At 45.4% G+C, this 27,554-nt stretch overlaps 2 protein-coding genes across 4 annotated transcripts in view; one reads left to right on the top strand and one right to left on the bottom strand.

Moving 5' to 3' along the window:
* Positions 1–11,215, bottom strand: part of uggt2 (UDP-glucose glycoprotein glucosyltransferase 2) — a 31,254-nt gene extending 20,039 nt beyond the window's left edge. For all 3 annotated transcript variants that reach the window (XR_014741617.1, XM_084688926.1, XM_084688927.1), the window contains exons 1-22: positions 11,186–11,215; positions 10,583–10,707; positions 9,997–10,079; positions 9,405–9,535; positions 9,109–9,221; positions 8,759–8,936; positions 7,404–7,500; positions 7,235–7,307; positions 6,920–7,020; positions 6,498–6,597; positions 6,145–6,205; positions 5,821–5,912; positions 5,480–5,630; positions 4,554–4,673; positions 4,164–4,249; positions 3,900–4,035; positions 3,445–3,576; positions 3,125–3,289; positions 2,836–2,959; positions 2,630–2,728; positions 1,504–1,598; positions 415–621 (exon numbers count right to left, since the gene is read on the bottom strand). Coding sequence is in view for 2 of the 3 variants with exons in the window: in XM_084688926.1 (XP_084545052.1) it covers positions 415–621; positions 1,504–1,598; positions 2,630–2,728; positions 2,836–2,959; positions 3,125–3,289; positions 3,445–3,576; positions 3,900–4,035; positions 4,164–4,249; positions 4,554–4,673; positions 5,480–5,630; positions 5,821–5,912; positions 6,145–6,205; positions 6,498–6,597; positions 6,920–7,020; positions 7,235–7,307; positions 7,404–7,500; positions 8,759–8,936; positions 9,109–9,221; positions 9,405–9,535; positions 9,997–10,079; positions 10,583–10,707; positions 11,186–11,206 (2,490 nt within the window). In the remaining variant the exon portion in view is untranslated. The remainder of the gene's footprint in view (positions 1–414; positions 622–1,503; positions 1,599–2,629; positions 2,729–2,835; positions 2,960–3,124; positions 3,290–3,444; positions 3,577–3,899; positions 4,036–4,163; positions 4,250–4,553; positions 4,674–5,479; positions 5,631–5,820; positions 5,913–6,144; positions 6,206–6,497; positions 6,598–6,919; positions 7,021–7,234; positions 7,308–7,403; positions 7,501–8,758; positions 8,937–9,108; positions 9,222–9,404; positions 9,536–9,996; positions 10,080–10,582; positions 10,708–11,185) is intronic.
* Positions 11,216–12,924: 1,709 nt separating this feature from the next.
* Positions 12,925–27,554, top strand: part of hs6st3b (heparan sulfate 6-O-sulfotransferase 3b) — a 40,485-nt gene continuing 25,855 nt past the window's right edge. Inside the window, exon 1 of the mRNA XM_084689261.1 lies at positions 12,925–13,469. Coding sequence (XP_084545387.1) covers positions 12,925–13,469 — 545 coding nt within the window. The remainder of the gene's footprint in view (positions 13,470–27,554) is intronic.

Genomic DNA, 27,554 nt, shown 5'->3' with positions numbered 1-27,554 from the left:
TAGGTGGGGGATCAGGTATCCAGGTATCCTGGTTAGAGATGCAGCACGTGGAGGCCGGCTCGTGCGGCGACTCTGGCAGACGGAGTGGAACTGACAGGGAGCAGCCGGCTGCTTATGTGTCCTCTGACTGAGGGCCGGCAGACAGGCGCGCTCGGGCAAATATATTCTGGGACGTGCTATCCAGGAGAAGAATAAGGGGAGGTATTCATCAATCACCATTTTTTTTCCGGGGCTGCAGGTTTTAATAGAGAGCAGTGGGATACGAGTGTTCACTGCCGGCTGACAGCAGGTAGAAAACGAGAGCGTGAGGGCTTAGAATAGAACTAACAGATCTATGCAATACTTGAGAGTGAGAGAAAAAAGATTCTAACTTATGACGGCATGAACAAATGGCAGCGTTCCTCCTGTTCTCACCTGCACCAGAAGGTCTTTCATCCTGGTTCCTTGCTGGAGCAGCAGAATGCTCTCCTCTCTGAGGACCTTGTGGAGGAACTCTGCTGCGGCCTTGTTCTTCTGGGTGAGGAGCGAGGCCCAGACAGCCCTGTACACCACGGTGCTCTCTTGGCTGGGCTTACTGCTGGGGTTAGCAAGCACCCCGACACGGACTCCAGGACTGGCCTTCTGCACACGGGAAAATACAAGCACACGGACAAACGCACACAAACACACAGAATCTCAGCATAGCAGTCGGACGAGGGGGGCAATAACAAAGGTGTTCCAAGGTCTTGCCTGTGCATCTGAAGGTGTGAAATATGTTGGAATTCAATTAGTGTCAGCATTGTTACATCTTTTCACTTAAAAAGGTTACACATGCTTTGCGTTTCCTATTAGCTTTGAAAGACAGCAGGCGGGGGGGGGGGGGGGGGTAAGGATTTTGTCTTCGAAAACACTGCTGCTGAAAAATACATTTGGCATGGCCAAACGCCCCTCGGGGAGTTCATAAAGTATTAGCCCTCTATAATATTTTCCATGGCTCGCAGTGACCAAACCTTCACAAGCCTGCTAATGGACGACCCATATCTGCCTTCGTGAGTCAGGCAAGTCAGGCATCACCTCTGGCTCTGTTGGAAGTGAACCACAGAATATTTATGTGGGTGTTTATCATTGAACCACACGGGCTGCTTTTGTTTGTTCATTTCGGGGCCAAGGTGAAAACACGTCCCAACAGAGTTTCATTCCAGCGGAGATTCTGCGTGCCGGGGTGTAATTAACGTCTGGGGCTTACCTGGCTAGACTACATGAAAGGGATACATTTGCATTGACGTGTGCGTCAAGCAACCGCGAGTCGTTAATTAGGATTCTTAAAGCTACATTTATGCCAAAACTACGAGTCAGTTGTCCTGAGCTATTAAAAAATATATTTAAAAATTCACTCCAAAGATTATTAGTAATTCATGTCTTGTAAACGCATGTGAAGTTTGGAAGGCGAGAGGGGGAGCGGAGCTTCTTTGAAGTGTGTCTGTGGCAGGGGGGGGAGGGGGCGGGGACGCCGTCTGGGCTCACCGCGTGTTTCATAGCGTTGAGCAGCAGCCGTCTCCCTGGGGCCGTCTCCAAATCTCCCACGATCCAAACGGTCACTCCGCTGATCCCGTCCTCATCTGGGGGAGCCCAACGAATACCAATCACCTGTCAGCTCCGCATCACACAGGTGGTCGCATTCAGGAAACACTGGTCTCTATTGTCTAGCTCCACCGAGGGAGGCCTGGGTTTGGGTTTGACTAAGCCCCGGTTTGGGTTTGACTAAGCCCCGGTTTGGCCTTTAGGCCGATAGTTAATCCCCCCCCCCCCACCCACACATTTTCTTACTCGGTCAATCTGAATGTGAAAGCTCCAGCATGCTGGTAGGAGGTGTTGCTAACCCTTTAAAGGGGTTACTGTCTGCTGGGACTGCAGCGCACAGGGAACATTATATCTGAGCTATTTTCCAGTGAGAGAGAGACAAAGGAGAACAAAAAGAGAGGGAGATGGGTGTGAGGATGGAGGAGAGAGTGAGAGAGAGTGTGTGTGTAAGGGAGAGTGGGAGCTCATGGGGGATTGTGCCACCTGTCATGGCTTACTGTCTTCTTCCCTACAGTCTTCTCAGCATAGTAAGTGAAACAGGACCTTGGATTTCCTCACATAGATATGTGTTTGTGTACACACACACCCACCCACACAACCCACACAATATGAATATGAGAGAGAGAGAGAGAGAGAGAGAGAGAGAGAGAGAGAGAGAGAGAGAGAGAGAGAGAGAGACTGAGAGACAGAGAGACAGAGACTGAGAGGGAGCAGAAAGCTGTGGGTCTGAGACTAGAGTCAGGCCACTGGCATGGTGCCAATCAGAGAGAGGGGCAATTATCTGGGGAGAAACGCACGCAGCCTGCTCTCCTTTTCTAAAGGCCAACTTCATCCTTGCGCAGGCCCACAGGAACACGCAAGCGTATCATTCGCAGAGCCTCCTCCCTGATGTTTGAGGAACAAACATTCCTCTGATGTGCTCATTTAAGCCGCGCCGCTTTGTTGGAACAAATCGTTTACACACTTGCTCAAACACATTAAACGACACCTCGCTGCGGTATCGACACGGAGGAGAGACCAATCAATTGGCAGCAGTGCCAGATGGACAGAACAGCCGCCCGCCTCTCACCGTTTCTGGTGAAATACTTCATCTTCTTGGCGACGACGGCCGTCTTGTCCCTCGTGTCCAGGTAGGAGAACATCGTGGTGTCCTCCCAGTCATCCGCGACTGACGGGAGAAACCAAAACAAAGTGTCACAAACACACACAAGGCTCGACGCAAACAAACTCAGAACGCCACGTCAGTGGGGGGGGGGGGGGTTAGAAGGGCATTACCGGGCGAAGCAGTGAAGTCCAGATATATTCTATCGGTGCTGAGGACCAGAGGGTTAATGCGAGACACCACATTAGGCTGGTCCATCAGATAGTCCACCACGTCCGTCCCTTCAGTCAGCTGACCCTGTCAGCAGACAACAGGAGAGGGCGCTAGTGCAGGCCCACTGGCTGATGTCCCCAGACTGTTCATTATATCTATCCAGGTCACTCACGACCCCAAATTCATGACAGGACCAAGGAAGTAAACAAGAACAGCCCTAACAAGCATCTGGTTCCAGGCGGCTCGTACCATGAACACAGCTCTCTGGAAGAAGTTGGTGGCGTCCATGATGCGCTGCAGGATGATGGTCTCCAGCTCGTCAGGGTCCATCTCCTCGGGGCTCAGAGGAACGCCGTTAAACAGTGCCAGAGGGAGGGCGCCCAGACCGCTCTTCCTGTGGAACGCGGCTCCTGCCTGGCATCCACCCCCCCCCCCGGCAAAAAAAACACACAGTCAGGGGCCATGACAACATAGTCTGCTAATCCATGTGTTTTAAACGTGATCAGCTTTTTTACTGTCACTCAGACTTGCTTAAGGCACTCTGGGAAAGAGATCCTCATATTGTGTACCTTTCTTTTGTCGTCATACTCAGAATCCACCCCCAGGATGCTGGCGGCGTTGGCTTTGGGAAATGTCTTTTTCAGGTAGGCAGACACCGTGTTGACAGACAGCGTCTCGCCGATGTCTACTTTGTTGTACATCTGCAGGGGAGAAGAAAAACAAAACTAAAGTTCTGTGAGAGTTGAGCATCACTCTCCATTACATTCCGGGTGCTGTCGATACCCTCCCTCTCGGGTTCCCTCTCAAAACGACTCCCCTCCCTCCTCCTCCCCCCCCTCCCTCCCTCCCTCCCTCCCTCCCGTCTGCTTCAAGAACACGGCAGGCAGCAGGCCAACACACGGACCACAATCACCAATGTCTCACGGGCTGCATCAAAAGGCGGCACTTTTTTACAGGAAAGGCTTCCAGGATGAGTTTTGGATCAGACGGAGGGGTTAGAAGATGCCCGTGGGGAGGTGCGTACCGCGGCCACAGACATGAGAGCCTGAGACATGTCGTACTCATCGGCGACGAAATTCAGCAGCCGGAAAAAGGCGACCCCGGCATCTGACAGGCCGTCCACCTCGTCCTCCGTGTTGACGACAAACACAAATCCGATCCTTTGGGGGAAACGAGAGTAATATCAGATTTGAATTTCCTGATTGCTTCCGAATGTGAACATGTGGCGCAGCTAACAGGTGTAGGAAGAAAAAAAAGGAAAAACGAAAACAAGTCTGAGACAGCACACCTGAGAGGGATCTTGTGTTTGTAGAACAGCTCAGCCAGCTTCACCAGTTCGATGCTGTCTTCCTGAACCGGGTCCAGAAACAGCACCTGTACACAGGAAACAGGTGAGAACACCGCCAGACCGCCTCCTCGGCTGGAATAAACACCTCTGATAATCAATTTACACAGACATGTGTTGCCTGAGCCAAGACAAGAAACAATCAAATCTTTTTCCATTTCAAAGCCTCAAAAAAAGACAACAACGGGATCATCGAAGGTCCGTTACTCAATCTCCTCCGCAGGGGCAGCTGTTCTGGAGAGAATGAGTGACAATCTCCCTCGCCCTCCACCCACAGCCACAGCTGAGCTCCCGGGGGGGTTGGGGGGGAGGGATTGGGGGGGGGGGTCTCACCAGGTTGAAGAAATTGCGTCTGATCTGGCGGATCACCCCGGGGAACGTGGCTCTGAGGAGCTCCTGCAGGCTGGAGGGCCAGCTGCGGTACATGGAGTCGTTCTCGATGTCATTCACCCACTGGAAAGAAAACGCCAGACAAGAGAAAAAAGACTGATTACATGGGCCGGCTTTCCCCGAGACCTTTTCAGGAGGAAAAAGCCGATGGTCGTTTTGGATTTTAAAGATCAAATCGATTCCTGTTCAATCTAAATGCGCCGCGCTGTGCCATAGCTAGATCGACCCATATTCCCAGAGAAGAGAGGCTGATAGATGGCTGTTCTTCCCGTGACTGAGAGGCGCATGCTGGGCTGTATAGATCTGTGTTGGGGGCGATAGACTTGCAGATGGCTACAGTGGCCAAAATCATCCATTACAGCCCAAACTGTTACTAACAACACTCTCTTCTCCAGAACCTCAGAAACCTCCCAGAGAAGGAGCTCTTTCTGGCACACTAACTCTCCCTCTCTCGCCCTCCTTCTCTCTCTCTCTCGCTCTCTCTCTCATTCCCGCCCTCCCATTCTCTTCAGCCATTTCACTGTCTGGCAAACCAGACCACTAGCACCAGGGGGCATATTTGAAAGGCCTCACGGACAGACAGTCACTCTGATCGAAGGAATACATTTCAGACTAAATATCTGACAGCCGTTCATTTGGCCTTTTTTTCTAAGTGTTTTGCATAACAAAATGGCCAAGGGGGGCCGAAATCAAAGTTTGCAAGTTTTTAATTTGATAGCTTTCCTTGGCTCTGGTCCCAGTACATAATCAAGGGTTTTGGCAGACTAGGACTGCTGCAATACTCTGATGACTGATCCACTAATCCACATGCTGGTGCCAGACACTAAGACAAAGCACCTGCAAGGCTGGGGCGGGCTAGGCTTTCTCACCGTTACGGCTGGGTGGCGTATGTCTAAGGCATAGTTGTCCTCCACAGGGTTCACAGGCAGTCTCAGCAGCTTGCCCAGGTTCCCTCCCTTGATGCCCAGGTTATGGAGGCCCTCCAGGATCCTGGCCTCTCCTCTGATGATGTCCCATATGCTACCACAAGGCGAGATCACAGGTCAGCTTTCATCCGGCCTGCCAGCAGGAGCTGCGAGCACAAGCTAGCAGGGCTAAACTGGGATCCGGTGGTTCCAGGATGCCAGCTCTGTGAAGCGCCTCCACAGAGACGGCCCAGGGAGGGGCCAGGAGGCAGGCTGACTGCTGCTCCGCCCTGCTGGGCTCCTACCTGAAGGGGCTGTGAACGTCCAGATCAATGTGCAGCCCGTTAATGAACAGCCCCCCGTCTCCAGGATGGACACCCATGGTCTCGCTCAGGCGCTGCGGGAACAAACCCATTGCTGTTAGCCCAGTGTGAATCAAGCCTCCAGAAATCTGCTCGTCTGATTAGTATACTAGTCAAACTTGAGGTTAATAACCAGAGAAGAGCATCAGTTCAGGAACGACTGTGGCGACTGTCACATAAACAAGATGTCTACAAAAAGAAGATTCTGTAGACAAAGTGCCAAGAATCCTGAATCTTTCTCCCAGGATTCTGCTTATGACGTCACACCTTTTGGTTCTCCTCAATTTCTTTTCTCATTTCTTGGTTTACAGCCACTCTCGTCAGTGATCTGTGGGAACAGTAAAACATGTACAGTCACCATCAGCTATTTCCACATCCCCGGCGAGCAGTAAAAACCCATTTTTAATCTCCCAAATCTGTGGGTCGTCAGATGGTATATCTACAGCTGACTCCTTGTAAACACAAGCTCCAAGCTTGACTCAGCACTTCTAAGTTGTTCCTCATGAGAGCTGTCTGGTGCCAAAAACAAGTCCGACAACGGAAAGACCGATATAGTCTCCCATGTCGGAGGAGGTGGATTCCTGACACGTTCTGAGGCAGCGCGAGGTGCCAAGTCTCACCTGGCTTTGCTGGGGAAGTTCTGGCTGAGGTCCCTCAGCTGCTTCAGAGCCTCGTACTTTGGTACAGACAACACCCTGGCCGCCGCCTGGAAACTCAGATCTGTCAGATGAAACGGGAGCCTCGTTGTCAGGGTTGGGTTGACGACAGAACGCGTTCGTGTTCCGTTCAATTTAGTACCAATCCACAAAATCAATGAGAATCTCTTCCCTTTTGCTATGTCACGCTGCGTTTAACTCGTTAAATAAAGCACGACTAAAAGCTCCGACCCCCCTGAAATGACCGCTGCTCATTTCAAGTGATTTACTTGATCAAAAACGACTAAAAAGCCACTTCAGAAATTCCTCAGGAGGCTGCTGCTCAGGGCCCCGGTTCTGTTTGTCAGCCAGATTAACCTACGAGGTACTCGACGGAGCTGGAGTACCTTGCAGCTCCCACACTTTGAGGGGGGCCATATCGTTGGTGCTCTCCAGAAGATGCTTCCGGAGCTCCCCAAGCTGCTCCTGTAGTTCCGGGTGGGACTTCCTGGGGGGGGGGGGGGGGGGAGGAGTGGGGGGGGGGTGTGACTCAAATGTCACTCAAACGACTACCACAGTTCGGACTCATCAAGTAGCCTTGTGTGGGACAACGACTGTGTTCTACTAATCTGAAACTGCAGCAATGTACGCAGATACTAGCCATTCTTGTCATAGTTGGCTATTGAAAAATGTCTATTGAAAAAGACAGTTGAAAGACTTACTTTAATTTTCCAAAAAGGAATCCTTGGACTTCATCAAAGTCATCCTCCTCCGTGTTCACAGCCACTTTTGAATCTAAAGCAATCATGGCAATGTATAGAAGTTCACTCTCCCCGTAAGGTGTTTATTACTATTTCTCTATACCAAGTAGGCAGCCAAAAAGAAACGCACCTTTCACTTTGGTGTCATCTACAGCTTTATATTCAGTGCTTTTAATGGCCAGTTCGACACCATATCCAGACAAAAGCATATGTTGAGGCTTTGGATCCTAGAGAAAAAGAAAAGAAACAACCTAAAGGAATATGATCTGAAGGGAGGAGAGACACATTGGCACAGATGATGAAGCAAGCGAAGAGCTAAACCCCTGACAGAGAGAAACCTGGCAGAACTATTTCTCTTCTTTCTATGTGAACATGAACACGCCACGGGACACAGACTGACATTTCAACCTTGACACTAATGCCCCCCGTGATCAAAAGATTCCCCCTGCATTCCTGACACACGGGGCGGCTCAACCGCACCGTCTCCGCCACCTACACGGTGGCTTGCTGATCTCACCGGCGTCTCTGAAAAGAACACATTACTGCAGCAGCACAGAGTCAGGCCATCTGCATTTGAGACGCTAACCGTCCACAGTTAGACGTTTTCTTCTGCTAAACGCTGGCGGATAATGCAATCCATCTGGCTGTACATCGTCGTGACCTTGGCTTTTGTGCACGTAGCTCTTAGAACTCTCCATTGCCTCCCAGGGAAGTTTATTTCATCCCACGGTGCAAATAAAAAAATTTGATTGTGAACATAATCAAAAGAAAATAGATAACTTCTATCGAGCTACAGTAGCTAAACTGATCCAGATCGGATATTGAAATTCTCAATTTCTACCTAGAAGACAACAGACCTCAGAACACAGCGGATGTCACTTGAAACAATCCAGTTCAAACCTATAAGAAGAACCCCTAAAGAGCTAGTATAAAATACTGTATGAAATGGTGATGTCAATATTCTTCCCTGGTTCACTGAGTATGTTCTGAATACTGCCAAGTAATAAGTGACCGAGACTTCTGAGGCTCGATCGAGTTCACGATCCTGACAGCTGACGAGCTCCGAGGCAAGAACAGAGTGTTGCAAGGACTGAAGGCTCACAGTTCTTCTTCTAGCATGAAAAGGGTCCTATCTGGCTTTTGTCATTATTAACAAAGGAATAATAATAGTCGTAAATAAGGTGGCAACTAGTACTCCTCTTCTCTCCTAACTCAAGAGATGTTATCAGTTAACCTAAACACTTAAAATGTATATGTCTTTCTTCAAATTCTTCAACACAAATGTATACAATGGTAAAATCGGCCTACACATTCTTACCGAGGTTACATCATTCGGATCAATCCTCGAGCATTTATCCAAAACAACCAATGCACAGGGTCATATTCGCTCTACGTGCTCACTTAGCTTTTAAACCACATCAAATGCAAAGTCAATCGGCTCATTGCTCCACAGAAGGACCCCAAGACGGCAGGGTCACAACTCACCGCTACGTAGTGACGGAGCACATACAGGAGAGAGCCCTCCTCAGCCTTCTCAGACAGGACCTTGTGGAAGGCATTGAACTTCCCAGTGCCTATTTCTGCATACAAAATCACCACTGGGACTTCAGTCTTGTTGAGTCCTGGGTATCTGTGATCATGCTTGTATATGTATGGCTTAGGCCTGCAACACACATGAAAACATGGTTAGAAACTCTTGTTTCAAAAGAATCGGAGCGGGCGAGCCGTGCAGTGAATACAGTGTTAAAAACCTTGAGGCTAACAAGTAAACATGTGGAGGGAGAGCAGAGCATCCGATGTTAGCACGAGGGGTTGACAATGAGAAGCTGTGTTACCGGCCTGCAGCAGCCTTCAGGAGTTTCTTCATGTCCTTGGTGCTACAGCTTTGTTGACCATGGACAGACACAAAGGCGGGGCAAGCCTTGGGAGGCGGCTCATCACTGGCAATCTGTTGGAAGCCGGCAGAGAACAACTGTAGGAATCAACAAGCAATGACCGACAATAACACAAAAAACCCTACTAAACAGCAAACCTCTTTATGATAACAAGAATAACTTTGCCCCTCTTAATGAGCCAAGTGGTCATCAGTAATGATTGTAAGCGCCGGGGTTCAAATGGTACGTGGTCCTACCTGCTGGGATGCAAAGACTGCTGGAGAGTAGGCCCTCATAGACAGAGCAAATCTCAGGAGACTGACTTGAAGATCTGTCTGAAACTGGCCAGCCTTCTTGATGATCAAGTTGTAATATGATCGCACTGACTCTGCGGCAGAGTTAACCAAGGGCATCAATGAGTGAGGAATTAACGTAAAGCATAAACTCCATACTGTACATTGGAAGCGCAGTAAGATCTTGAAGTATCTTTAAGATCTCGTCTTGAAACGTATTTATATTCTTTGGGTTTCGAGTCAGTTTAGGGTCACACAGACTTAATTGTGTTTGTCTGTTGTTTCTATTTATTGTTGTTTGCCTTATTTGATAACTGTGTACAGCACTTTGGTTGGCGTTGGCTGATTTTAAATGTACTTTATAAATAAACTGACTTGACGTGCTGGAATAAAAATCATGTTGTTTACAGGCTTAATTTGATGATGTGAGATACATCTATGCTATGTCATTGGGTTGAAGGTCACACACTGGTTCTGAAAGTGTTACAGAATTACCAATTAATACAAATTCATTTTGTGTTTACTGTCGGGGTCATGATTGAAAATACTGACATACCTCCATTCTTGTACACTGTCAACTCTTTAACAGTTTCAACAAACTGCCAGAATTTCTCATTCCCATCTTCTCCAATGAACTCACTACACAAAATAAGTCAAATTAGCTAAACAGGCTAAATAAAGTAGTGGAAAAATACTTTAAAAAACCAGCAACATGTTTTGTCTAAACAAATCCTATGTCCCATTCTCCTCTTTGCAATACTCCACTCCCGTATGTACCAGTTTACTGTACATTGCTACTAATCCTACTTTGCTCCCTTCCACCCACCTGCTTGCTATTAAAGATAATTGCTTAGCCTTACGGTCATGCTAGCTGAACATTGCTGTCAACATAATGCAGCAGCTGCAGTTCGATGTATTTATAGGGCTTGGTTAAAAATGAAAATCAACAAGCATACAATATTTTACATGTACATTGTGTATCCAAAACGATATGTAAAATACAAAATGTATTTGTGGAAGTGAACACAATAGGCCACAGCTAAACTTCAGGAAAGCATTTAATAGCTGGTATGACAGGTGCCAGCTAAAAAGTGTAGCAAATAGGTTAATGTAGCGTACAACAACTAGCGTTAAAACTCCACCTTGTCTCCAAAAGAAAAGGCGTCATGCTCCACTTGGCTTTCAGACTGGCAGAGACTCCTTTGGAAGCTGATACATGCTGGATGTTCATTAAGAACAGTGACAGCAATAAGACGTTATTCATCCTCTGAAATGAAAATATCAGATCACATGAATACAGTAGCCTACAAAATCACTGAGATGAGATTTACATCCAACCGCAACAATCATCATCAGACATAGCCCACTTGTATCCTCATGACTAGGCTTTGTGCCACGTAGCGGTAATAGATACGTGCAGGCTGATATGGAATGACAGAATGGATATGCAGACATTACACATTTACTGGGGCATGCCAATTTTTCAATTATATAGTAGTAGTAGTCTACTTTTATTTGTACTTAAATTTAGCTAGCATTCAGGCAATCTATGAACCACAAAGCAGTTTGAAAGCCTGAGTGGTACTTTATGAATGAATGTTCAGGCAGCGGTTTCAGTGAGATACAAATTTGTAAACTAAACAGTCTGCTGCCTTTTTCTGCGGACAAATGTTGCAACATTAAATCCATGTCAAGTCACAATTTCGCTCGTTGAAATGTGGACAACGTAGCCTATCCTTTCTTACCCCGTTTATGCTCGCTGCCATTGAGAGGTCCTTTGCTATACACATCTAACGTGTTCTTTGTGCTTACAACCTTAACTAAATAATAGTTAGTTATTATTTCACCAAATTATATACTATATACCACACGTCTTTGTATGTTGTGATTTTTCTTTATTTTTAATAATAACGAAGTTTGACAACAATATTTTTTATCAGGCAATGCTATTGACACCTACTTTTGTGATGAGCGCCACGCTCGTTCAGAACTCTCAAGCTCGCAAACCTGGGATATTGATTTGAGGCAACTGTGCTTACTTGGTGTAGCCTAGATGTGGAATAATGTTTAGAAACATTCTGAATGCAGTGTTCAAACTAATAAATCTGGACTTAATATATTAGCATACATGCCCTAGTTAGGCAACTATTTGTAGACAAATAGACTCATGTAATGTGGTATTTTGAACTTGAACTTAATTGCTACCTTGTTCCGTCATAACTTAGCCTACTAATAACTGAACATTTATCACACAAATATTTCGTACGCTGAACAACGAGCTGTTATCAACAGTTGGCTGTTTGCATGGACAAAATAAAAAACGTAGAAAGGAACCGTTCCTGCAAAATTCGAAGCCTGCTGTACAGCCATATGACATGCAGTGTCTGTTAAGTCCAAGTGACAGTTAACTTTAGCCTGGATTGGAACTGTCCATGGTGCCAAAATTAATTATGATAAATTGCATCCTGGACTAACAAATACACCACTATACATGTAGAATACACGATATACTCTTAATTTGAAAAGCCTATACTCATAGGCTAGCCTTAATATATTTAATTTCACTCGTTTTTTTTACATAAAGTCAAACTTATAATATTAGTTTAATGCTATTCACTTTGCTGAAAGACTAATACATCTTAATTCGAGACATAAGACGACTTCAATTAGTCTCTTAATGGCTGGTAATGATGCAAACACCTCATCGCTTAGTTTCCTAAAATCTAATGTGTCTTTATGGAACTGAAGCCATGTCAATACGGTTTTGAACGTTATCTGCTTCGTCTGCCTAATTCAGATAAGGATAGCTATAGGCAACGACAAGTGCATAACGTGTTCTAGACATCGGCACAGCATCTTCGAAGAAGAGTGTACATGTACAGTGAAAAGAACCGGGATGCTGAGGATGCTACAGAAGACTCCATCCTACTGTAATCGAAAGCCGCAGTCGCTCGCCTCCTCACACGCATGCTTTGGGCATGTGTATGAAATTGTGCGTGTCGTCGGTGAAAGATATCGACGTTTGTGCTGCATAATCGTAGCAGACAACTCTTCAGATTGGTGATGAGTCGAAATTCGACGGGAGAGTAAGTCATATCTAGAGATGACTTATTCCCACTATAGATAGTCAACCATGAGGGAGGTCGTTTTTGTGCAGCTCTGAAATATCGCTTGTGAAGTTGGACATCCACGGGGAGAAGTAACCCAAATGCATTGAGGTGTTAGCCAAATCTTACATTAGACAGTGTGCTCAGGACATGGAGTACGCAACGGTGTTTTAAAGGAACATAAAGGTAGGCTACCTGTTTAGACCAGATTATGCCTCTCAGAGTATACCGTTACCAAGTAGTATAAACCGTGCGTGATCAACATGTGGCACTTATAACATCCATAGAAATCATTATGATGGTGTATCAAGAAGCCGCTCTTAAAGATACCTCATGTAATTATTCCCACTAATGGAAGAAAACACCTGCTCGTTATAATGGATGATAAATCCAGTAAACTACTCCTGGTTCCTATTTTAGCTGTTCTTTTTGTAATGATTGGCTATCAGTATATATGTCCGGCTGGCAGCAACTCTTGCCACTTTAAAACTGAAGAAAATTTAAAAGGGATCAGTTTACTTTCCACCCCATATCGGACAACAGATGACTTTTACAGAGATCAAGACCTGGAGGAAGACAGTCCGCCTAAATTGCCCTCAAAATTCAACTTCTCAGAGCGAGACCTTGAGCGGCACGTGGAATTCAACATCAAAGGAGATGATGTGATAGTGTTTTTGCACATTCAGAAAACCGGTGGAACAACGTTCGGAAGGCACTTAGTTAGGAATATTCGTTTGGAGCAGCCATGCGACTGCAAGCCTGGGCAAAAGAAATGCACATGCCACCGACCGGGGAAAGAGGAATCTTGGCTGTTCTCGCGGTTCTCTACCGGTTGGAGCTGTGGGTTGCATGCAGACTGGACAGAACTAACAAACTGTGTACCCGTCATCATGGACAAGAAGGAAGCCCAGAAGAACCGAAGGTATACACTTATTATGTTTGTGTGTGTGTGTGTGTGTGTGTGTGTGTGTGTGTGTGTGTGTGTGTCTGTCTGTCTGTCTGTCTGTCTGTCTGTCTGTCTGTCTGCCTGTCTGCCTGTCTGCCTGTCTGTCTGACTGTATCTGTGTGGGCCATTTGCAAATTGCATTGTATTGAAGGGAGTAATAGTAGTAGAGTAAGAGTAAAGTAGTCAGAGTAAATTCTGAGAATCCATTAGATTTATTGATAAAACCACTTAATAATTGCCCTTCAAACCAACAAAAGCCTTGTATAATACATGGTGGTCCTCCAGTTACTCTTTTTAATCTTTTCATCTTATTATTTACCTGTGGTAGAATCTTTTCATATTTGTAATTTTTACCTGGGCTGTTTGTCAACTCTAAAGTTATTTATTGTATTTGTTTTATTTATTATACATAGCCAACCTCCTTCTCGCATTTGTTAACGGAAACTGTCTTTCCAAACTATCTGCTTGTTTTTTCAAAATGTTTTCCTCAAGAAAATCTCTACAGCAGTTACTTACAATAGTATGTAGAAATAACAATGTCATATAATGGAAATGATAACAATACTGTTGTTATCATTCACCGTGCCATCCTCCCCTTATCTTTTCTTGAGCGTGCTCTTGAAACGACCTGCCATCACTGTGCAACAACATGTGAGATCATCGCATTCCTTCAAAACCCAGAACCTGCACAGATCCTTGCTGTTGCATTGTAGTCTTCAAGCCCATAAAAAAGCACAACAACATCAAAGATAGATGGTATAACAACAACAACTGGAGTGCCTTCATGATTAAGCTAAGTACTCATAACAAACACTGTAGTCTTGATGTCCAATGAGTGCAGAAATACTGACTTGCTAGATGGGGTTAGTCAATTAAACTTTTTCTGAATAGGTGTGTGTTTGAAATGAAACCCCAATCTGCATCCTTCATTAAAAGCGATGAATGACATCTTGAAAATGTTTCTACATCCTGTAATTGAAATGGATGGTGTGAGTCAACTGAGAGTACAGTATTCCAATCACAGCTTCTTATGTAGTTAGGGGCAAGTATATGAATTATACAGTACTGGGTGTCTTGGAGTGTGCTCATTGCTGTTGCAGTACTGTAATAAATGTTAATGCTTTGAATCCAAAAGTCACAAAACATAATTTAATCAACCAGACCCAGTAGCTTCAAACCCAACATAGATAGACGGTAAAAGGCTTGCAGTGGGGATCGATTTTTCTCAGTGGCCTTTTATCCTTATAATCGAGGGAATCCATCTTTGTCCAGTCTTTAGTTTAAAGAGGTTTAAAGAGTTGGCCAGTAGACCAACACACACTCACACATTCATGCAGGCTTGCGTCTTCACCCCTGGGCCTTTGAAGTCTGGAGAGGACTATTGATGTGATACTGGGTCTGTTTCTATAATGTTGCTTTTTATCTTCTTGATGATTAATACATATCTCAACATGTCGTAAATTCATCATACATATGGCATTATATTAGAGTAACGTAGAGTAATATTTACTGTTCTCATTAAGCAAAGGATTCAGTAATGAGCATTTAATCCATAAACCAAAATAATTCCCTTAAGGTATTTTATGCCCCACAAAATATGAGTTATACAGATACTACTGTAGTTTGTTTTATTCTTTGTTTATTTGTTTTTTGTTTGTTTATTAAACAACAGTAACTTAACATGACCAGCATTCTTTCATTTAATCTTAACAAAAATATCTAGTCTACAGAGTCTATCTGTAGACTCTGTAGACTCGCATTTATAAGTTTCCCCAGAGACTACTGTACTTTTCAGACAATGGTGATAAGAAGCCCCCAGAAAGTTGCACCTATAAAACATCTTTAATGCTGGGACTGCAATGTTTGTAGATGAGAACATTCCTATAGGCTTTGAAGAAGAAAAATACAATCGGGCATTAAACTGCAAGGACATGAGCACATGATTTATTTCTGCAGTGCCAAGTGTTTCCTTTACTCGCGGAAAGAGCCTACTGGATGCGACAGCTCCCCGTTCCACAGTCGCAGCATCTATTCTGTTCTCTCCGTGCTCCGGCCCTTCTCCTCGCTCCTAAAGGGGCCTGGACGTCAGAAGCACATTAGTCCTGAGATATACACGTCGCTTGCTACTGTGCTTTCAACCAAACTGAATGCCACTGTAATGCCTGTGTTGGTGAGCGATGCAACGCGTTGGCTTTTAAAAACAAATTGTACAGCGAGGGTTTTTTAATCTCTGGTCTGGGTGTAGTCTCTTTTTACATGGTGAAATTGTCTACTAATGGTCATCATTTCAGAAATGAATATAGGTTTTTAATAATGCAACACGTTAAATGAATAAAGTGAGCCATAACATAAAGAGCTGCACAAATAACAGTTCACTTAACCACGAGTTACAGCTCCAGCACTCATCTAATTCACCTCACTAATCTGAAATTTACCTCAGGATGTCGCACGAGTACTAAACGAGTACTGCTGGTATAGTTCTGGGTTGCACTGAGGTTGTTTTTCACTGCCAAAAACAGATAGCATGCCCTTGTTTTATGGTCGAGAGCCCCTCAGACGGAGTGACTGTCTGCTGGCTGTCCAGGCCAGTCACCCTGCCACCGATAGCCCTGTGATGGCAGCTACGGGGGTCGGGGGTGGGGCGGCGGAGGCACAGTCCGCCTGGCGTGGCGTGGCCTTTTCAGCCGGGCAGGGTGCGGCACGCAGAGAGCCGGTCGCACGGTCCAGGAAAGGTCAGGCGTGTCAGAGCAGATCAGGGTGGTGCCCTGCAGTGGGACTCTGTGGGAGTGTGCTGCCAGTCAGGGGAGAAGCAGAGCAGGCAGGCTAACGTATCAGCTGGGGCTTCAGGGAGAGGGAGACCACAGAGCTGTCCTCTTAAGTTTCGGTGTTGAGAGCAGCATGTTAATATGAGAGTGGCTGGCTGCATGATTTACGATTGCCAGAGCATAATAAGAGCCAGGATCCAGCTTTTCTCACGCAAGGAGATAATGGGCATTTATTTTTCTCGATAGAGTCATGTCAAATCAAAGCTACCTGATGACAGGGGGTTGTCTAACTGTAAGGATTACTTGCAAAACATTTGAGTTCTAACTCAAATGATTACAGGTCCTAAAGGTCTTTGTGCTTGATGTCTATCCTGTCATTGGTGTCGATGGAAGATCTTTACAGGCCATGCAGTTTATTCTGTACTGAACAAACAAAAAACACTGTTCAAGACCACCATTATGTTTCTGATAGAATTCAATTTTCCTGAGATCATGGTAGCCAAAAGACCAAACATCCTCCCTCTGTGTTTCCTCATGGTCTTCACCTTGTGGTCTTATGCTGTTTTATTGTAAAGCTCCACAAATAGCACCAGAAAGCATCCTCTGCTCCTCTCTGTCCTTGTTGCAAGGGCTTCTGGTCCAACGTGAGCAGAATACAGCCACAAAACATATGACCCCCAAGACTCAACAGCTCAAACAAAAACCTGCCCCGGGGAAACGCTGCTTCCTGGAGAAAAGCAGCAAATCCAACCAAGTGGAGCTTTTTAAAGCACCGCAAGAGAAACTCTGGAATCAGCTTTATTCGAGAACAGGAAAACACTTAACTTCCTTACGTTAATGGCGCCAAGCAGGGTCAGATGGTGCTGTCTTCAGCTGGAATGACGCTCAGCACCATTTTCACACTTCACATCCCGAAAGATGGGAGTGTGTGAACGAAGTGTGCTTGAAGTCACGTCAGCAGTAGGGAGGCTAAGCCAGACAGACTGCTGTGGATTCTGTCCTCTTTCCTGATTTACCCAGACTCTCTGTCCTTCTCTTACTTATCGACAGTGTCACTGCAAACTTGGTGATACAGCAAATCAAATCTTAACTCCGGTAAATGACTTGGTCATGCAAAGTTACAAGCTGGAAACTGCCGTCTCATTGATTTACTAATGAACACAGCCCTAATTACAGTCATAACGTTTTTTTTTAGAATGGATTAGCAATCTTTGACTTTGTCAGCATCTTTCTGTGTATTTTTGTGTGTACTTTCATAGTTGCTTCCATTTTCAGTATCGATTTTTTTGTTGTTGGTATTTTGCTTCTGAAGAAGAAGTGGACAACAATATTCATATATCAAATATTTGGTGCCTAAGATTTCTGCACAGTACTGTATATACAAAAACAACTTCAGAGGTGTTAAACAAAAATCCAGGTATGGAGACATTGACATTACATTTAGTCATTTTGCAGACACCAGAGCGACTTGCTGTAAGTACAGGGGACATTTTCCCAGAGGCAAGTAGGGCTAAGTGCCTTGCCCAAGGACACAACGTCATTTTGCATGGCCGGGGATCGAACCAGCAACCTTCTGATTAATAGCCTGACTCCCTAACCGCTCAGCCATCTGCCCCCCCGCACCAGACATTGAAGTACAATAGAAGGACTCAGTGCTTTGAATTAGTTTTTCGATTCCAGCATTTATGTGTGTGCGTGTTAGTCTCTGTCGGTATGCGTGTCTTCAACCGATGCTACGTGCAGTACAGTAATAGCTGCTCTAGCATTACCCCTTGGACATTTAGAAAAGTATAGATTCACTCATATAGATTCATTTCCAGGCCAATCAGAGTAATGAGGCACCTGCAGCAGCATTAATGGGCCATTATTACTCACCAGGCACACCGATGACATGCTCCGACCCCACTACCTCCTGAGTAATACCCAACATAATATTGTATTCATTACAGCCAAAGCAGATAGGGCTGCAATTACTGTGTGGCCCTTACCGCTTACCGCTCCAAACACTTATCCAGACTTACAGTATATCTTACTGTCTCCACCACCTGCTTACTACATACTGCAGACCTCTGCTAGGCATCTGTCTGGACATGCAGGGTGAGGACCACAGTGACCTGGACCAGGTCCAAATGCCACTACTGTTTTGTTTTTACCACCGTTCTACTCTGTCTCTGGAGTTGTAATATGACATGTTCTGTCACATAATAATTTCTGTGGTACTCAGAACTCGATAGTTTTTTTAAGTGGCCGTGGTTGGGATCAGGACCGGGATAGAGAGCCCCATGAATGTAAATAGAGGTGCACTTTTGGGGAAAGAAGGTTCCCCAAAGCTGAACTTGGGAGCCAGTCAGTCCTTTTAGCATAAGGTATGCATGAACTGGGAAATATCTCAGCAAAGGGCGTCAACATTGTGGAACTCTGTGTTCAGTCAAACAGAAGAGAGCCATAGCCATGGCCCGGTTTCAGCAGCACGCTGAACCAGCAGCAGGGCTGTTAGCTGTCTTCTGAACACAGATGGACCCAGAGAGGTAAAGTTATCCAGATTTACAGCCCTGGTCGCTCCAGCAGACCCGTGGGCCTTGCTCAGAGCTCCTCCACATTGTGGGATGTTTATTATGTGTGGAGTTGAGTGTGCACTTGTGAGCCCTCAACTCTCAGGGTGTGGAGATTGCTTTTCATGTGTCATTAATCCAAGCCGTCATTGCTGGCAGGCCTAAACTGTAATCCAGTTGGTTCGATAATAAAGTATTACCTAGATAGGAGATGTTACAGCATCTGTCAAGCGCTTGTTCACGGGCTTGACAAAGAAAATAAAAGTGAGTCAACGAAGGTGTGATTAAATATAATTTAAAGGGATATGTACTGCACTAATGACTACGTGATTCAAAAGCGTCTTTATAGATGGAGGGCAGGGTGATTACTCTCTGGGTCATTGCCATCGTTGCAATTCTCATGGTTATTATGGGATATCCCACAGCAGTAGCACCATAAAAATGCAGTTTACTTAATGTTGCTGAATAAAATGATCGTAGGTTTTTCGAATGTTTGATTTATGATTCTGATGTGTATCTCAGTAAGGCTGTGAAGCACTGCTAGCTAGTTCTTACTTCAGAACTTTTAATCTGTTGTCACTTTGAGGAAGATTAATTTAGTGCTGCAAAGTGTTTTAAGCTAAAAGGAGATTAGAGTTCCAGTTTCATGCCAGAGTTCGATTTGTGACATAACCGAAATGGTGTCCTGACTTGCCTTTCTATTATATTGTTTTGTGCACATTGATTAAAAAGCTGAGCTCTGATTGAGATTACAGTCTTTGTCCAGGAAATTTACATTTGGCGGAAAATAGAAACCTCTTGCATGCTTATCAGCCATTCGGCATATTTGATGTTATTTCTTCTGAAAGTGTATGCTACAGACCTCATAGTCTACCTCTAAAAACCACTCTGGGTAATGAAATGGTTGCAGCGTGCCAAAATAGGCGCACAGCTCCTCTGATGCTGCTGTCAAATATTTGCTGGTCTGGCAAATATGATTCTCCGATAGTCTGATTCAGCTCTAAGACTGTGATTAAAGGGTGGCCCCTGGACCAGATTCCGAACAGGACCTCAGCCTACTGGCTACAGTCTGAGGCCTCATCCACGGCTCGTTGCGTGCGTTACAACCTCCCTGATCTGCAATGGTCGGACAAACCTGCTCTGTGCAAAGACGGGACAGGAACTATCTGGCCAGGTATGTGGTTGTTAGCAGAGCATTTTGTTGAAGAAGCAAAATGAAGTACCATATTGATGAGGCGTCACATTTTGTCGGTATCAGTGGCTGTATATTAGTAGCTGTGGGACCTTGAAGCCCTTTCAGAAGGTCGATCTGATTGGGTCCTTCTCTCCGAGGGATCATTTGATCAGTTATTGTATTGATCCTGGTGTTCTCCACTCAAGGTGTGCCGATGTATTTGTACTTGGCTTGAAGAAGTGGAGCTTCGTGGCATAATTGTCAAGTTGAACTCTTTGACTCCAATCTCCCTTTTGATCAGGGTAAGATCACTCCTCAGCAGTGTGCTTCAGAGAGAGGAGGGTGTGTGTGTGTGTGTGTGTGTGTTTGTGTCACCACATTGGGATCTACTTAAATGCAGTTATCAAAGTGATGGGAGTCAGTCGGCAGGAGTGACTCCGGACGCCCCTCGTGTTCCTCCGGACGCCCCTCGTGTTCCTCCGAGACGCCCCTCGTGTTCCTCCGGACGCCCCTCGTGTTCCTCCGGACGCCCCTCGTGTTCCTCCGAGACGCCCCTCGTGTTCCTCCGGACACCCGTCGTGTTCCTCCGGACGCCCCTCGTGTTCCTCCGGACGCCCCTCGTTTTCCTCCGAACGCCCCTCGTGTTCCTCCGGACGCCCCCTCGTGTTCCTCCGGACGCCCCTCGTGTTCCTCCGGACGCCTGCTGTGTGACTGGGCTTTTACATGCTCAATTACCAGAGGTGCCATTAACTCTGCTACATCTGCCTACTTATGGAGAAAAACATTCTACTTCCTTGTTTACCTCCAACAGGCATCTCAGTAAAACAAGCTTGTCATATATTCCTTCATTATATGCAGATGAAAATTGCATGATCAGCTTTTTCCCCCTCTTTTAACAGCCTCTAGGGTACTGTCAAACCAAGCTTAAACAACTGTCACCGTGCAGTCTTTGTTTTTCTTTATTACTATATAAAGCTGTGGCTGTTAAAACAGCATTTTCATCATCCTTTCTGCAATTTATAAATGCAAGATTTGGTAAATAAACTGCTAAGCAGGTTATGTAGACCAGACTGAAAAAAACATAGTTTACCTGAACTGAAACATGCTGTTGTTTAATAGTATAGAATACAATAGGAACAGAAGGAGAGTTTATGGTAACAGTTGCCTTGGGAATTAAGGACATTTACAGACTTTTGTACTGTGGGTTCACCTTCTGATCCAGTAGCCATTGTCCTTGAATAATGATGAGGCAATGTCTTGGAATGTTACACACTGTAACTGGGATAGCTATAGTTTGTTACACAGCTTTAGATGATGCCAATTGAATAACTCAACTCATTCACTTCACAATTAGGAATATGAACATGCTACCAGCCAATGACAGCTTCAAGAGGACTGACAGGATAGTTACAGTAGCAACCTCTCTGTTCTAGAGTGTTAATAGTGCTACTCTGCTGTCTACCAGCGCTGCTTCATCTCCTCAGACTATAATGAGACAACAGGGATTAGGATACAGGCCATTGGCCATTTATCTTCATGTTAATTTATGTCGTCATATTTTCTCTTAATCAGATCATCTTGACTGTTTGCACGGTGAGGTGGAATGGTGAGCTATAACAGTGTCTCTAGATTGTATTCCTACCATTGATTCGTTTTCAAATGCTTGACTGTCTCTGATTTTAAACAGTGTATATATTTTTGTATAATATACACAACCAGAGGTAAAAACTTAAAAATAGTTTTGAGACCTTGGGAAGTCATTGTATACTGCAAAAAGAAGTGATTACTTCTCTTAAGCTGATTTTAATGAAGCACAGTCAGGCATCTTTGACAGGTGATGGTAAGGCCTGCCTAGCTTCATTTTTTGTTGTTTTTGTTTCCAGCATCACAGGATTGACTTCCCTCGCAGGCTGGAACGTGCCTGCTTCTTTACTTAGTTGACAGATTGACAGATCTAACAGCGTCAGGGAAAACAGCAGCTCAGACGCTTGGCTGTGTTGTTTCTCAATTGATACCTTTAAGGGCCGAGGAAAGGCCCCTGCCAGGAATAACCAGCGCGGGAGTTGATTTGTAATAACTACCCGAGGAAAGGTCATCTATCCTTATTCGGGCCGGGCGTCCTGACAGGTAAGTTATGCTGCGGGGACCAGGACCCAGGCTCACAGGGAGGACCAACGCCTCTCTGACAAGGATTCAGTGTTTGAGCTTAGTGGCCGAGCTCGCGTTTGGGTACGTGCCGAGTACAGGTAGAGTCACCTTCACAGAGAACTAATCTCCTCTTCACGGCGGTGCCTCTTCAGTGAGAGGTGACTCAGGGCCGGTCTGTAGCGTGTGCCACGCTGCCCACTGTTTCACACCTCTCAGCTCGGTACTGGCTGGCCACAGAGGGGGAAAACTAACCCAGGCTCGTTGGCTTCTCCGTCACGCGATCCTCATGGCCAGGGTTGGAAAATCGCGTGGAGTGACGATCGTCCGGGAGCTGCTACGAGTGTCTCCGGGTCCTTATTATAGGTGTGTTTGGGTGTGTCTTAGTGTGATGCTCAGGGATGTAGACATTGATTGATGGATCAGACCAGACAGTGACTGGGTTTCTTGCAGAAGCTTTTGACAGTGCTTTTAGTGGCCCTGGAGACTTTCTGGTTTAATTATGCCCAGTACCAATACTTCATCCCTCCAACCTCAACCTCACTGGGAATGTGAAAACAAATGTTCTCTCCTTCACATCGTGGCTTGGCATCTTTAAATTTCTCTCCATTTGCTGTGCGCAAGGCTGGCTGTGAGAGAAGCTAGAATGATCTCGCTGAACAGATTGCTGTCCAGATTGCTTCTCAAACTCCTGTGTTTATAAATAGGAGCTTGTGCGCATTCTGGTTTAATTCGCAATATCATCTCAGATATTTAATTAGCAGTGCACATAGAATCAAAGGATCCGCAGATAAGGCACAAGTAAATGAGTGGTAAACACTCATTTGTTTTCTAGTATTTCCTAGTATGTGCAGTTATAGTGGAAGATCTAGGCTTCACTGACTCATTACCTTGCAAACTGTTTCTAAAACCTTCAATTTCCTTCATTTGGCAATACTGTCATTAAAGACTCAGATAGAAGACACATTTTATCTTCCATTTTCTGTGTTTTGCTGACTAAACACCATATTAAATCCCATTGGGAATGGGAAGGTACAGTGCAGATCAATTCTCGAGCAGGGCCTTACTGTATATCGCTTCATAAATTTGGTCCTGGTACACAGTATAATAAGTATAGATTGAAAATCCATCCCTAACACTAGAATGGCGCAGGAGAATAGAGTAACATCTTGCAGCATCACAGAGTGGTGGGGTGGAACAAATAGCATTATGTCTCTCTACGGGCCTGCGATGCAGCATATAAACTCCATCATAGGAATCCAATGTCTCTCATTGTAAGCCAGTCCTCCTGAGACTCGGCTGGTAGGACAGCTAGGTACAGCTGCAAATCCCATTCACAAATCCAGGGATCAACTTTACTTTCAGCTATCTGGAACATTGCACTGAATGATTTACTTTCTACTGCACTCTGAGTCGTTGTGCTGGGTAACTCCCCTGGTGCTGGGGATCTCCGGGGTTCCTTTAGTCGCTGGCGCACAGGAAATCGTTTTATTGCTGGATGTAGCGACCGTATATATTCCAATTATTCATAAGGAACAGATTAACTGTATTTTGTCTCCTAGAATGCTTGTTCTTCTTCAGGGTGTTTGGTGCGGAACATGGGTCCTGATCCAAGCAGGTGCGTTGGCTTGTTGAGGCTCCTAGTCTTCTTGTGAAGTCTCCTTGTGAAGGGAGGTTTGTTAGTTTCAAGGTGAGCTGAGAGGTTTGTTGGGAGTTGGGCAGAGAGTTTTTTGAAGTTGTTTCAAGCCTGGAATCACAATACAGGGTGCCAAAATGACTAATGGGTCTTACCTGGGCCCAATATTGACTACAGAGAAAAACACTGGGATTGATTTGACTGCCAATGCCACCAACATAATCCACCCTCCAATAGGGACGTGGCGACTGCAGCCCTTTACAGAAGGTTCCAGACAAAGTCTGAACTTCTTGTCTTCCTAAAAAAAAGCTATCAACTTTACTTCGACCTATGTTGAAAAACATTGGGTATCTTTCATAATAACATTATAATATTATTTTGGTATAATGTTATTTTGGATAAAATATGTTCAGTTCGCAATTTAAGGTAATACGCATGGCCTTTAAGAATCATATTAAATGACTACTGTATGATTCTTTGCTTATCTCATTTTCTATTCACGCAGAATGCGCTCAGCTTCCCTGCCAGTTTTAAACAATCCACAAGCATCTTGAAACATACATACATACATACATCTCCATATTTGAGCATGTCCATCCGTTCAAACACATGCAACACAAAGTCCTTGACAACACTGCTGTGAATGACGCCCTTAATCGAGAAATCACAAGAATACCGAATATGTACACAGACACACTGGGAGGATGAAACAGAGGCTAGGCTAAGTAGATACTGGGCTGAGCAGCTCTGCTCTTGAGCCTCACTGGTCCATTTCCTTTGTGTTTTTCCCTTCGATTTTGCACTGCAAGTACAATCACGTTCACATTCAGTCAAATTAGCAAGCTCTTGCAGTTGATGTATTAATAGGTTGGGACTGTGGCAATCAGATTAGGCAACTTGTCCATGGTTAAGGCTTCAAAGGTTCAGCTTTTGTTAATGAAATATGGTTGCTAAAGCTACCCTGAGTATTTTAGTTTGGAAATGTTTGCTGACTCGCCATGTTTGTGCTGCAATTCCCCGTGGGTAAGGCAAATTATGTATATTCTATTTTTTGAAAAGTGTTACCAAATTCTTTATTCCAGTATTCGAGGGAAACCGCATTGTTTTGAGATGGAATACGTTTACAAGCTTACAGGGAGTCTGCAGGTTTAACTGCGGAGTGCTTTGAGCTGAGAACCTGCTCCAGAGCGACGCTGTGGCCGTTCCATGTAGATGATTGATTCAGGTGCAGTGAACAGGGAAAGGAGGGATCAGGCTTTGGGCTGTGTTCCTTAATCACACAGTATTACCACACAGGAGGCATTTATCACCAAACACCAAAGGCTTCAGACCACAGGGAACACTGGACTTCGGTCCCTCTGCTTACTCACTATCCATCCAAAAGCGAGTGGAACCCAATCACATCCATTTATTCTATGCTACAGAAAGAGGAAAACTACAGGAACCAAAGAGAATGCCCCGGAAAATTCTAGAGCCATTCAATTTTTCATTCTTGCAGCAAGGTCATATTTTGAACTAAATTTAACACCAGGCTAGCTTTTGTTCCTGCAGATAAGCCTCAGGTAGCTGTCAAAAAGTTCTGTCAAATTCATCAGAAATCCATTTTGTAAGGTAAAGCTGTAATCACTCATTTACATCAAAGACCCATGGCGCACCGGAACATTACTTTTGATAAGCACATTCCTGACAAGTGTGAACTAATTACCAAGGAGCCACTTTTACCAGATGTGATCATTTCAGCAGGGGGTAGTGGGGCCCCTATGGTGGGACATTGTTGTGGAGGCAAGGCCTCCTAAGGCTCGGAGGGGTGCCCCTCCCAAAACCAGAAACAGCCCAGGCTAATGGTTCCCCCCATGGGGGTCATTCTCATCCAGAGTAATAATGGAACCCTGAACACAGTGGGACTGCTCTCTCGTCCCCTGTGGAGAAGGCCCCCGCTAAAAGCCACTTAATGCTGCAGTTCAGTCAGTCATATCAGAGGTGTAAAGCAGTTCATTAGGATATTAATGCATGTTTAGACTTTTGTTTACTTTTAAGTCGGGTCGGGTTTGGAAATGCCAGTGCTTCATCTGCGTACGTATTGATCAAATGTCACATGAAGGGGGCTGTTGAAGGGGGCTGTTGAAGGGGGCTTTCGGTTCCTCTTGGATGAGCATAAAGAACTTCATCTTCTCTGGCATGTTCCTAATTCACGATGACAGCCATTTACAGTATCCCGCACCCCAAGATAAGCCCAAAATGGTTGGCTTAACATTGGGTTGTCACTGAGTGATTTCTTGTCTTATTCGTTTAGAAAGATTGGCTTGGTCGTGGTTCGTCGTTGCTTAAGTCCGAGCACAGTTCAGGCCTTAAGCATTAAGCATACATACCACTACAGTGCATGAAGGAACGACGTTGTAGTTTCACCATTAGTCAAAGACAGCCACCTCTTCCACATAACATGGCGTAACGGCGGAGACTCACCACGCTGGGATGTTAACTCTAAGGAAGCTAAATGTCAATGTGGACAGTATGCGAAGGGGGTGAGGAATATTCAAGCAGAAGCGTCTGGACGCGTGAAACCCATCCGGGCTTGTCGCCTGCTTCCATGCAAAACACGTTTAGTCCACGGGGAGTCTTAGTCTGGGATAAAGCACTCTGACATTTACATTGAAATGCACGGTGTCACAAAGTAAGGCAGCGTACCTGCTCTGACATTCCCTCTTCTCCTCGCTCCCCTGCAGTAGAACCACTCTAATTGTTTAAAAGCACAGGCACAGAACCCCTTCTCCCCTAGGTCTTTAGCACTGATGCTTGATAAGCTAACACAAACAGGCACTTGTTTATACAGCGCTTTGATGAATGGCTGTGCATTTTATGTTAAGAAGATAAACAACGTCTAGAGGAGGGTAACTACCGCTGTTTTTAATTAAGGCGCCACACTTGCAATCACAGCAATAAACCTGTCGGCTGCTGTTGTCTAATAAAGGTAGATCAAAGTCAAGGCCATCACACCAGTCTGAGGTGAGCTTTTTTGTTCCTGCTGGTCTTTGAGTTGGTGTCTGTCAGCTGCAGGGGAAATATATATTGCGGGTGTTTAATGTCACTCCGCATTTGGAGACTTCAGTTCAGTACGGAGTCTGTGTGAAATTCCCCCTCCGCCTGACAGAGTGGAAGATCGTCCAGAAATTTGTATTCATGGCTGCAAATGGAAATGGAATGAGTGAGAGATGTGTCCTGCAGTGCCGGCCTCTCTTATTGATGTGCGTCGGAGGGAAGAGAGTGACATTTAACTGTGCTAGGATGAGCAGCCTTCCCAGAACCCAGCTTCAGAGGCCTGCCTCTCTGAGCAGCAGGCGTGTATTCCTCACTGGTCCGTGTGGTCATGACAGGGCTGAGGAGAGGGGGGGGGGGGGGGTAAGAGGAATGGAGAACTGAGCTAAAGGGAGCCATCCCTAGTATCAGCCCCAGCCTTGCCGCAGTCAGAGGAGACAAACAGGAAGATCAATAGTCCCACTCAGGACATCTCACTACAAGGGCCTCCCTCAGCACCTCTGTCTGTCACACCCAGCAAGATGGGAACTGCTGACAGGGGAGGTGTCAGACCATAGTGGGCACAGGGGGAGGGAGAGAGAGAGAGAGAGAGAGAGAGAGAGAGAGAGAGAGAGAGAGAGAGAGAGAGAGAGAGAAGCAGGTAAAGAGCGTACGTGTTCAGCACCATGGACAGTACCAGTGCGAGTCAAGACTCATTCTGCCACTAAAAACCTGTGGTCAGACCGTATGCAAGGCAATAGAAATGTATTAGGCTGT

The sequence above is a fragment of the Hypomesus nipponensis genome, chromosome 23, assembly GCF_054491055.1.
Source record: "Hypomesus nipponensis isolate SF chromosome 23, ASM5449105v1, whole genome shotgun sequence".
Taxonomy (NCBI): domain Eukaryota; kingdom Metazoa; phylum Chordata; class Actinopteri; order Osmeriformes; family Osmeridae; genus Hypomesus; species Hypomesus nipponensis.
This window is presented reverse-complemented; position numbering and strand designations above follow the sequence as displayed.